General features: G+C 39.3%; 1 protein-coding gene across 1 annotated transcript in view; it reads right to left on the reverse strand.

The window, feature by feature from the left end:
* The window catches only part of LOC137988311 (cytochrome b5 reductase 4-like), a 32,883-nt gene that overhangs the window by 2,020 nt on the left and 18,363 nt on the right, over positions 1–12,500 (reverse strand). The window contains exons 6-16 of the mRNA XM_068834345.1: positions 12,288–12,345; positions 11,799–11,895; positions 9,488–9,517; positions 8,398–8,523; positions 7,056–7,196; positions 6,181–6,330; positions 5,703–5,795; positions 3,456–3,516; positions 3,261–3,350; positions 2,307–2,480; positions 1–1,052 (exon numbers count right to left, since the gene is read on the reverse strand). The exon at positions 1–1,052 is cut by the window's left edge and continues 2,020 nt beyond it. Of these exons, the coding sequence (XP_068690446.1) occupies positions 998–1,052; positions 2,307–2,480; positions 3,261–3,350; positions 3,456–3,516; positions 5,703–5,795; positions 6,181–6,330; positions 7,056–7,196; positions 8,398–8,523; positions 9,488–9,517; positions 11,799–11,895; positions 12,288–12,345 (1,075 nt within the window). The 3' untranslated portion in view covers positions 1–997. The remainder of the gene's footprint in view (positions 1,053–2,306; positions 2,481–3,260; positions 3,351–3,455; positions 3,517–5,702; positions 5,796–6,180; positions 6,331–7,055; positions 7,197–8,397; positions 8,524–9,487; positions 9,518–11,798; positions 11,896–12,287; positions 12,346–12,500) is intronic.

The raw sequence follows: 12,500 nt of genomic DNA on the forward strand, positions 1-12,500 counted from the left end.
TTTGGAAAGCAGTTGAAGTTTGTTCTTCCGCCTCCACATAAAAGAAACAACAGAATAAATAGAATTTGGTGTGTTGCCTGCCAAACGGCAGTAAAGACGCATTCTCGCTAAAAGCAGCTGAAGTTTGTTTCTGCGCCTCCATATAGAAGAAATAATAGAATAAATAGAATTTGGGGTGTTGCCTAACAAACGGCAGTAAAGACGCATCCTCACTAGCCCACGATAGGGAGCAGGGCTCCCACTAGTGTGGCCCTGGTTCGATTCCAAGACTTGACGTCACACCAGGGTTGGTTCTCTACTCTGCTCCAAGAGGTTCTCCTCTGGCCTGGTAATCCGGTCACTTCCGCTCACCTCAAAAACCAATGCTCGATTGGATTTCTATGTACATGCAGTGTCCCCAATAAGTGTCTCAGTTCAACAAGTCTTGACTCTTAAATAAAGTTCATTATCATTATTTTTACCAGAATAAGAAAAAAAGGAACCGTCGAATAGGAATAAAGTAAAAAAAGTAAAGTAAAGTAACCATATTCAACGTCGATAACTCGTAAAAGTAATTCAGCTGACAAACTTGAGGTCGACAGTGCGCTCATTTTACTCCCCCCTCTCCATCAGTGTTCCGTTTTACGGGTATTTAAAGCTACTAGCTACACGGAAAGGAAAGAAGTCGAAACAAGGATGCGAGATCGGGGAATCGAACTCAGGACCTCTTGCATCAAGGCCGCGCACTAACAGACTGCGCCATCCTTGCTCCTGGCTCCTTGCTCTCTGTGGCTTGATAACATTGCAAACATACTGTCCTATAGTGCAAAATAATAGCGCCTTTTGCTCTAATTTCACGCCCATTTGACTTCATTTACGTCCCATTTTTCGCGAAGTTGGTATCACCTTCCCAAAGAGAGTTGCTGCTGATTGAGATTAGCACCAACCAAGTCCAATGAAGAAACGCATTGACTCAAAGACAGCGCTATTACAACCCTTCCTTGAGGTAAACCAGTGATCAACCCAGAAATGCATGGATCATGTTTTCTGCATAACTAAGGTCTTTAAGCGTGCTGAAAATAAAAAGAACACCAAGTTTAATGTTGGACGCAAGAGAAATTGTTCCCTTTCAACAACCACTGGTTCCATTTCAAAGCGCGCCCTCGTAAATATTTGAGTGATGGTCAATAGGAGAAGAAATTATTGTGTCACTAACAAATTCAGATGAAAGAAATTGCCCTTTACTTGGGTCGCTTTTTTGAAAAAAAAAGCGCCTAAGACCTATGGATGCAAGGATTTGCTATCAAGATTTGCGATTTCTCTTTGCTTTCCGCTTTCGGTAATACCGCTTTAACGCTTTCCAGATTTGGTCGTTTTAAACTAAATACGCTCTGCTAAAATTTGCGGACTCTAACGATATCTATTGTGGTTTTAGATGTCATTTTTGTTTGCAGTTTTCAGTAATTCCCTTGACTCCTCCCTTCCCCCCAAAATTCATTCATTTCAAAATGCGTTCTCGGGATCGACTTCTGGCCTCGACAACTTATGTGGGTGGACTTCGTTGACTCTGTACTCTGCTCTAAGGCGTCTTTCTGCGAGCCCTGCCGTTTTCCTGTCTTTTCAAAAAAAACAACATTTGGTTCTATCTGCTTTACTTTGACTGGAAGAATGAATAAGTTGCGTTCTGAAGAAACTGTGGTGCTGCGTTGGCTGGGAGTGAAGCAAGGACAAGTGGTTTTATCCAACGAGCTGATAACGGTAAATGAGACAACGGAAGAATGCTAACAAAAGCTTTCTCGCAGTGGTTCATTTAACCTTATTATATGGACGAGTGTTTTACCGGGAACTAAATACTCGTAGAATCAATACGACCACTACATCCGGGAACCGAGTGGCGTATTTTTCGTATGTAACACAACTAGTCATATTTAGCAACGACGTCACGATTTCCGCCTTTTTTGGTTTGTATTTATACCCAGTATTTGCATTAAGGCCTGCTTTTCAATCCTACCATGTATATTTATTGTCCATATAATAAAAAATATAAAAAAACGGTAGCTTGTTCTCGTGGCAAGAACAGTATCTTGTTCCTGCCATTCAAACATTAAATTTATGTCATTCTTCTCACCACCATGTAATATCCTCTCTTTATCAACTCGTTAACTACTAAATTTCCTATAATTTGACTTGATTTGCCGTCTCCCCGATTGTACTGTAATAGAGCACTTGGCCATAGAAGTTCAATTCATTAATGATTCAGAAGTAATTATTGTCATTATCATATTATTGTCATTATCATGGAAAACTCGTAAATGATGTTCTCTCACCTTACGATGTGATGGGTAAAGGGATCAGGACCACATATACAAATCAACAATTCGCGTTCGTGGCCGGCACTAGGGGGAGGGGGTAGAATTTCTAACAGCATTTCCAAAGAAACACGGCCTTCATAACCATCCCACTCGGGAGTGGGTTGGGACACTGTGTAATAGACTTGAAATCTGAGGAAAAATATATATATATATATATTCATGTAGTCAAGAGCTAAAAACACCTTTTACAACATTTTAAGTAATCTCAATAATCATAGAAAACAATGGGCTCATGCTGTTAGCTGTGCATATATAGAATGATGTAGCAATTGGTACAACCAGAAACCCATAAGAGTTGAAACGTGTAACGCGCGTTCACAGCTTCCGAATATTCAGTGCAAACTGATTGGTTGAATGTTTCAGTGCTAAGTACCATATTTGGAAACCCCTCGCTCTTGTTGTTCCAAATATGGTACTTAGCAAGTTGAATATTCAGAAGCTTGTTTCGCAGCACGCAAGGGGCCGTTACACGTTTCAACCCTTATGGGTTTCTGGTACAACTCAAGAAGTTAGGTTACAGTGGCTCTTGGCTACTTCCGCTTCTCTCGGGCACTACGATATTTCTGCTTACATCACAACTCTATGTCCGCGCGCTAAAGATTGAAGCAATGGTTAGTTGAGAAATAAGCTACTTCATTGCCAAGAACATTTACATCTCTCAGGTTGTATGAGATTGGTTAATATACAGCCAGCCATATTCCAAAGCACTGTCCACTTGACGTCATATCCTCTCTGCGTCAGGAAAGAGCATAGAGTATCTCTAAGAAATCTCTCTAGGTTGGAGTAAATTCAGGTCTCCTGGGCATTTTGGTCCGAAACATTTAAACGGCCTAAAATTTCAGACAGTTGTTTGAACTTTTCTTTTTTGTTTTACCACCATTTATGTGGTTAAAAGTAGAGGAGTCTCACCTTTGACTTGCCGTTTCAACCATTTCATTTAACTGCTGTTTCCATAGAATATCTTTCTCCTGATTGTTAGCAAACAAGAGCTTTACTGACCTGGAAGAACAATGTTAATATACAATGATATAATCAAGGCGAACTTAGTTTAAAATTTTTGAAACGTTAAACGAGAAAGGAAATAAATTTCATGCAATTGCTTACGTTTCTGTAGATGAGCTTTCCAATACTGCACGCCGAATAAGTCTTATCATTGGTGTCAACCCTGGAAAGAATTTTGTGAAAGAAATGATTTCAGCTGAAAGGAGTACTCACTACTGTCATACTTTTTGGGTCAAAGCCACGTAAAAGCAATAATTTAGCCTTGATTTAGTTCACACACTTCTGTCATCCCTAACACTGAACTGGCCCAAGGCGAAAATTTCAAATGAATCGTAGAAAAATGACCAAGTTTCAGTTCTTTTTTATCCTCTATCCTCTAAACCCTCAGTTGTTGGCAATAAAGAAACACTTTTAGCTCGCTAACGTGACTGTTGCTAACGTGGGGGGAGGGGGGGGGGGGAAATCCCATATAAAAAGGACGGGGGCGCTCGTTGGAAATTTTGAAAAAGATGCTGTCTTCTGGGCGTGGAATGAATTTTTTTTCACCCCTAAGAGGTACCAAATCATGGCCGGTTTTAATTGGACAAAATTAAAAATTAGTTAATTGTCAAATGTCTCCTGTCATAATCTTTCGGCTCAATACCCTAAAGAGTACCGCTAAAGCTCCTGCTGTGGACCTTTTGAGACTGAACACCCTAAGAGGCACCAAAACCGCTTTTTTAACCCCTAAAAGTACGACAAGCACCCCCTTCCTTTTTATATGGAAGTTCCAGGATTAATTCTGGCCCTCTATGTACATACGTAGACATTGTTAAACGATAAAAAATGTAGCTACGATTATTTCATTGAATTCTAAATGCCTTGCTGGATAACGACGATTATAGATAAAATCATTTAAGCAAATTGCTTCGCCTCACAAGTTTGGAACAGGTGTTCGAGAAAGGTGTTTGGTACGCTAGTCAAGTTTTTCATTAGAAATGTTTTAAATTGGTTTTTGGTACCACTAACGGTTATTTGTGTTTCACTCAGTGGTGTTTTTATCCAAGCGAGCTCTTTTACTATATTTTTGGAACCAACTTATTTTCATTTCTCCTCTTCCCTTTTTGACTTGCTCTCGAAGTTCCAGATCGGATTCATGACAACAGCGGTCTCTTTTGAGTTCTCAACAAGTGTTTTTTAATCTATATTCTAATATTTCAAAGCAATTAAAAATAGCACCCATTATGGCAATTATTGTTCTGATCTTCCTGGAACACGTATGCCAGATAAATTCGTGGAAAAGGCAGGGCTTATGCTCGCCCTTTCCTTCTCTTGTATATTGTTTAAGTTCTGTTATGCAACAATCATTTTATCTGTAAATTTACCGTGTAACTTGATTCTAGATATTGCAACCCATATTTTGTAATTTTTGCTACTTGCCATTCTCCGATCGTGCTTATCTAATGATGCCAAACCTGTATAATTCTGTCGAAAGAAACGATTTTCTTTGTTGTGAAAAAATATGTTAATGTAATCAAGCGCAGGCGTAGTGCGTCTGGCAGGCGTCATTTTTGACTTGTGATTGGCACTTTATTGATCAGTCAGACTAAAAACATATAAAAAGGTCTGTATATCTCACAAATAGTATCGGAGCAAGAATAGTTGAGCGAGAGCTGTAAGATCGACCTGAGAACGCCAACTAAAGAATTGAAAGAGCAGGATTGTCGATGAGTCTTTCTTCCCCCATAGATTTCCTTCAACAATATAATGTAAATACAAAGACCTTTCTTTGTGTCAAGAGTAAGATCCTAAGAGCGTCACTCAACTGCTGCTGATATCAATGTTTATGCCACACTATGCCTGCAACTGGATGTTGCCTAATCGGTTGTTCTCTGGTTTATACCCACTGCACAAGCGCATTCACAAGCAACATACACAGGCGTATAAATTTGTGGTCAAGCCCGGCTTCACTCAAACATAAGATACCCATGATGAAAATGCTGCACGGTTTGCGTGTTGCTCTTGCTCATGCTTGCATCGCAAATCAGCCCTTAAGCCTCAGTTCCAAAGATGTTCCTGGACCACAAGTTCGACTGCAGCTGGCGGACTAATTAATTGATTAGCTTTAAGAGCTCTTGTGCTTGAGTCGCTAATGAAACCAGGCTTGACTGGCCGGCTGACTGATTGACTGACGTAGAACGATGGTGAATGATTGGTTCAATCAATTGACGGTGGATTGATTGATCCATCCATCCATCCATCCATCCATCGACCACCCACCTTTTTCAACCTGATCGAATAAGCATACAGTAAATTGGTTATATCATTTTGTTTACTTTCTTTTTAAGGCTGAATTGCTTGCCTACAAACCTGTTCCTCCAGCAATGAGAATTATGTCCCTCGCTTCAATAAGCCGGGATTCCTTAAAATCCCCAGAATAATCGCTTATTTGAAGAATGTCCCCTGCAAAATACAGATCAATTATTTTACCCGCATGTCTTTTCTCGAGAATCACTGGGAAAAACGAAAAGTACTTTTACGCGCACAAAACAGCTTACATTGAAATGAAGTCAAAAGTGCTAAATAAAGGCAAAACAGAAATTAGCACAGGATCGTCTCCTTTGATAAATCAGCACTGTATTATGATTTACTTATTCAGCCAAATTCTTTTTCGAGAAACAGACAAATGATCATGTGAAACAGCAAAGACCTCTTTCACATACGATACCGAATCAATCATTAAAAATCATTAAAGCAGTATATAAGAATGCCAATCAGACCACGGAACGCCTGCTTCAGAAAAACGCCCTACATATGGCCTTGCAGAAAACAACTGTACTAAACTAACCTACGTCTATTGCAGATAAGGTGGGTGTAAGAGTTCCATCAGGGTAGATCTTGATCATCAGATAAAAGCGCCGGCCATCGTGTTCTCTTTCATCCAGACTGAATCTTAGTGAAGGTAGAACGACAGTATAAGGTCGGCTTATCTTCATGCCTGACAGAGAAACAATAAGTAATCTGTTATCATCTTAAAGTAGCAATGGTATGTGACTTTAAGGTTTGTTTCAGGTTTCCCAGTCATTCACCCTTACATGTCTTTGAATCACGTTGAGTAATCTCTGTTAATTTTATGTAGAAATAATGGGGAATTTTGACGAAGGAATATATAGGAAAGACATCAATGAAGTCTCTTAATGTCTACATCCTCCACGGGTTTATTACAACTCACAAACTAGCTCCGAGTTGGCTTAAAAGCTCAATCGGTAGGGCTGGGACTGTGCTGCACCGATATCGCCGACGTCATGGATTCATACATGTAACTCGCTCAAGCAAAACTTTTCACCTACTTCTTATGTGTTGGTGATAACTGCAATGATAAAAATCTTAACATGCAAACAAGAATTTTGGGAGATACATTGGTAAACCGCAATTTTCATGGCCATTCCATTTCCGGAATACGTGTTCTTTTGGAGAACAATATTTCAGTTGTTTAATGAATCCCAAGCGGGGATATAAATAAACATACTATTTCCGAAATAATTTAGTTATCTGCTACTACTAATACTACTCAAAATGACGTTTTTCTTTAGCTCATAAGCGATCTTTCCTGGACATAGCACTGTTCCTTGCGCTGTCACGATGAGCGATCGACTAGGGAAATATGTCATGATAAGTTACATGTATTACACCGCCAAATAGACTTCGTCCATTTCTACTAACCTTCAACATCCCTATGTAAGTGTATATGGTGTCCAATTGGAACTCTCATAACAATCCCATCAGGCAGTTCACAACAAAACAGCTTACAGTTGTGCGTAACGCCTTCTACTGAAACCACTCTGCAATCCCACAATCTTGACTCTGTTCAACAAAAAGGAAAAAGAATAAACATACATGTATTAAACATTACAAACAAGAAATCACGGTTCACCACACACGATTTCCTTGAAACAAAGTCCCAAACTGTTAAAACGACCTCACGTGCGCAAATGTTCTGAAAATTTTCATTTTCATGATTTCTCTTGTTAAGCGCCTGCTTTGCTGGGTACATCGTGACGAAATATTCTTGGGATACCTTCAACAATGCACGCAAAAACCACGTCAATTTGAAGTAAAGCTTCTCTTTTATTTAAATTCTTCTCATGGCGGCCTTTCAAGTGCCCCCCTCCCCCAAACCAAAGAAATGTTCACGCCAACTGCAGCTTTTCAGAATGTTTCCGGATTTCAAATCAACATTGTAAGAGGGGAGGGGTGGAGAAGGCATATGACTACTAGTCCTCCAATATGGCGAATAAAAATGTAATTTCACTAAAATTTTTGGCGAAAAGTAATAAATTAAGGGTTCAAACCTCATTGACTGTAAGCAGACGGTTCGAGTTATTTCGCTTCCTGTTTGAATGTATACAAACAGATCGTCGACTATGGTGTTAAGACAAATCATTTCTTGGTGTATTAGTTGATTCACTCCATAGTCATGCACTAAAGCCAGCCAATCAGTGTTGCTGTTTTATTGTATTGATGCCCGTTGTTTTACGATAGTTTGCGAGATTTTCATTAAACCGCATGGCCGCAAACAGTGCAAAGCAGCCAAAACGTCTGACCTTTTTTAAACCAGCCGAGTCGGGAAAGTCTCCGACTCGTCTGATTCCAAACCAACCGACTCGGAAACCAGTCAAGTCCAAGGAAGTAACAAGGACAGTAAGACAGCTCCGGTAAAACGGAAGCTGAAGCGGGAATGGTTTAAGGAATTTCCCTGGCTTTGTCATGACTCGAACAGAAACACTTTATTTTGTGACTACTGCATCGATGCAGGAAGGGAGAATGTTTTTACCAAAGAAATCGGCTTTTTTTTCCAAAAAAGGATGACATTGTTAAACATCAAACGAGCACATATCATAAGTTTGCCGTGACGGGACATAACAGTAAAGACGCTCGGCTATTGGTCAGTGGCTAAAAGAATTTCAAAATGGCTAAATCTATTGCCTAAAGGCTCTAAAACCCTAGATCTATCCCTGGTCTGGCTTTCCATAGATTGTGATCAATATCTTTAAAAACACCCTACCTCTATCTTTATGCAACTTGAGTGAATTATTGCCAAGTAACCCCTGTCCCAAGTCTGTCCATTTCACTCCGGAGGTTTCTTTCGTTAAAAGAACGTCCGCTTTTCCAGTGGATCCAGATATGCGCACTGTAGAAACAGCAAAAATATTAACAGGATTAGCGCTAATTAAGAACAAACTCAGCATGTCGTTGCCTAACTTTGAAAAAGTATCAAAGGGCTGAAAACTTCTGTAAGACTTTGGTGTCCTATGTAACCACCACCTGTCTGGGTACTCTGTGCAATGAAGGAAACATTGATGATCATTGCTCAATGTTCCAACCACCAAACAAAAAATCATTTCAAAAACTAATTAACCTCTTGCTGACACATTTATGACAACGGATAAAGTAGTGCAATATACACATTGTACTCAGCTCTTCTAATCTGATTTCGTATACCAAAGAACGTACAGTTACTTCTGGAATTGCGCAAAACCTACTGATTCTTGAAGATCTGGCCCTAGTTGTTCAAACGATGGATAGTACTTAGCCTATCCATCGGATAAATCACTATCCAGTAGACAAGTAATAGCGAAATCAATTGCGCTATCCAATGGATAGTGATTTATCCGGTGAATAGTGTTATCCACCTTTTGAACAACTGGGGCCTGAAGGTTATGTACACCCTGCATAATTGGCCAAGGGTACTACATCACTACTTTGTTGTTTTTTCTTGTCCACAAGGTCCCAGAAAAAAAAGGAAATCAGCCTTGCTCAATTCCAGTAATTACTGACTTCACTTTGATAATTCCACACATCACAAAAACCTTATCCGATAAAAAATTTGTTTATTGCAACAGTTGTTCCTTCACTAATAAGTCATTTCAAGATAAAATTGGTCAAAAATACGACAGCCTCGTTCACTGTATTGCAGTCAACTCCACTTGTTGCCTCGACCTTTTGCTTGCAACATGCAGCACCCTTTATTCCAGCAAAATTGACCACAATTTATTGGAATAATCAAAACAGTAAAAAAAGTTCACTTCCAATGGTTAACAGTAAATACAACCCTATAATAATGATATTTATAGCAGCCTTTTCATTGTACACACCTTGTTGACAAGTAACGACATTGCTGAGTACTGCAACAACAAATATGTGATTTAAAAAAAGCATTAGTTGCATAAGAGAAAGATAAATAGGATTTCCCAGTAAAGTGTTGGTCCTGAGAGGGATGGTTTTTGCTGTTTAACCGATACAGCAAACATAAAGGTGTAATGGTATATTGACTAGAAACAAACCTTATTTGCATTCACTTTCAACACACATTTATATAAGCGACTACAAAACTAGTTTCGTTCACAAGATCTCTTCAGTTAGTCGCATATGAAAACTACTTTATGTAACAATGCATGAAAACACGAAACGAAATAATAAAACAAAACATATGATACCATAGTTAACACTTAGCAATTGTTACATTCATTTAACAATTGTTAAGTGTTTTATTATTTCGTTACGTGTTTTCATGCATTGTTACATGAAGTAGTTTCATATGCAAAACAAATACGGCAACCAACTGTCGAGATCTTGTGGACGAAACTAGTTTTGTAGTCGCGTATGTAAATGTGTGTTGAAAGTGAATGCAAATTAGTTTATTGGTATCTGCTAATGAAATTTCACAGGAAGGTGTAATAATCCTTGGGAAAACACATACAGTCTTTCTTCTCATTTCCGTTAACAAAAAGAGTTGATCAATGGTTTCAAAGGCAAATACATTATTACCCTCACAAAACAGACCAAGAAAAGAAAATAATTATATAATAATTTTACATAAAATAGAGTTCAATATCCAGTTCCAAAAATAGTCAGTTCCACTCTTACAACACGACTACGATATTGTCATTCCTTTGCTTTCAGTTCTTCCACACAGGAACTGTGGTGCCATTTTGGCACACACTTTCTGCGATAATGATGATGAACTTTATTTAAGTTGTAATGGCAACTTCTGGGCTTAAACCAAACAATGTAATGGAGACAACAATGTAATGATAACTTCTCTGCTTTAATAGAAACGACCTAAAATAGCTTCAACTAAATATTCCGGCGACTGAATAGCTTGAAAAAAATCTACGTCTTTTTGTCCACGCCATCCTCCCGTTCTCACATCATTGCCTAATTCAAATTAACTGGTGTCCAGTCCTTGCGTGACGCAGGTCTTAATTCTCGCGCGATTGTCAAACAAAACTTTAGAATGAATGAACAAGAGACTCTAAATCAGTCTATATGTCAATAGCTTTAAGAAAAATGCCCAAAACATCCCCGCCCATGACGTGAACCGGGGGGAAACGTTACTCATTTTCTTCATGATGCGCTTCCAGTAAGGCCAGCTTTCCAACGGGACGGACACATGTTCTTAACTTTGTGAGGACTTCCGCGGAATGAATGAGGACGTCCGCACTAGCAATAGGGACCACGACTCGTAGACGTCACTATCCTCTGGGTGCATTATTACCCACGGCAAGGACGAGATCTCCGCAGCAAAGGTTGCGTTGCATGCTACGCCACTTACTACGTTCAACCAATTGAAGAACGTACTCTCTCCTCCAGCGGCGCCAAAATTGATCAACTGATCGTCTCGCTGGACGAACACGCCTCGTGTGATAGTATCACTAGCACGTCCATGCAGGTAGTGGTTTGGTGTTAGAGCACTGAGATGGGTTGGGGATGCACTGCTACCTCCATACACGAGCGGACAAGAATTTTAAAGTGACACGACTTCACTGACTACGGTTAGAAAGACTTCATCAACAGTAAGCACATCCCAAAGGATCACCTTCATTGCACGCTTTGTGGACTTGACCAGAGACTCCCATCCTCCCTCAAATCATGGAGCGGCTGGTGGGCTGAAACTCCACTGGACTTCACATCTACTAAGGTCATAGATGACTCGCTCCTGGTCGATCTCGGCTTTAGCATAGCTCACCTTCAACGCCCACGAAAGTGGTTCTATTGCTGCTATAGGAATACGCACTGGATTCCCTTGGCGCTCCATTATTCTAGTGCCAGGGTACTAATTGGGGACAATGTAATTGAAATCAACTCAAATTAACGCAAATCAAATCAAACATCGGTTTCTGAGGAGAGGGGAGAATCGCAGTACCTGCAGGAAAACCTCTCGGAACAGACCACCCAACAAGAGAACCAACAAACTGGACCCACATTATGATGCCAAGTCTTGGAATTGAACCTGGCCCATATTGGTGGGAAGCGAGTGCTCTCACCACTGTGCCAGCTGTGCTCCCACTTTGTCTAATGCCTGCCTGCGTAGTGTGCTGTTACACAAAATGCCTAGAATTTCGGGTGTTTACACATGTATATAGTCTTTCTATTGTATGAAATAATATTATGTAATTGTCATACCTAAATGAATTTGAAAGCTTTTTATTCCTAAAATGAAAATTGCATTGAAGTCTTTCCCATCTTTCAATTCTAAGATGATATCTTCTAGTCTTAGATCCTGCAAGACAACAATTGTTTAAGAATCCCTGAGACTATGACAATCCATAAAATAACAGTCTGCTCAACATTCTTGCAAACAGTAAGAAAAATTTAAAAGGTCAAATTTCCATGATTAGTTTCACCGGTACACAAATGTTTAAATTGATTACCATATACTGGACGAGTAAATATCCTTTAAAAATTAAGTATTTAAATGCTTCAGTTTTACTGAACAACTATATAGGCCCAAAATGGTGATGACAGCGAATGGCCAGATTATAAATTATATTTGTAATTTGACCAAGACATCAAGACAATATTATTGTAACGATAAATGATAAATGATACACGGTTAGAAAGATTTCATTATGATTCAATATGATAAATGATACACGTCCATTATCATCAAACCTTTTTCTTGGTGTATACTGATATTGTTACAATCTTGTCATTTTGATACCAGTCATACCTGCAATAGTTATAAAAAGAACTATTAAAGGAGAATAAGGCCTGAACCATAGATAGTAGCCAAATATATTATTATTATTTATTACACGCCGAGACCCGCAAAACAAGTATAATATTACAGTTCTCTTCCAGAGTTGATTTCTCTTCTTCTACGGG

This window comes from Montipora foliosa, unplaced genomic scaffold (assembly GCF_036669935.1).
Source record: "Montipora foliosa isolate CH-2021 unplaced genomic scaffold, ASM3666993v2 scaffold_413, whole genome shotgun sequence".
Classification (NCBI taxonomy): Eukaryota; Metazoa; Cnidaria; class Anthozoa; order Scleractinia; family Acroporidae; genus Montipora; species Montipora foliosa.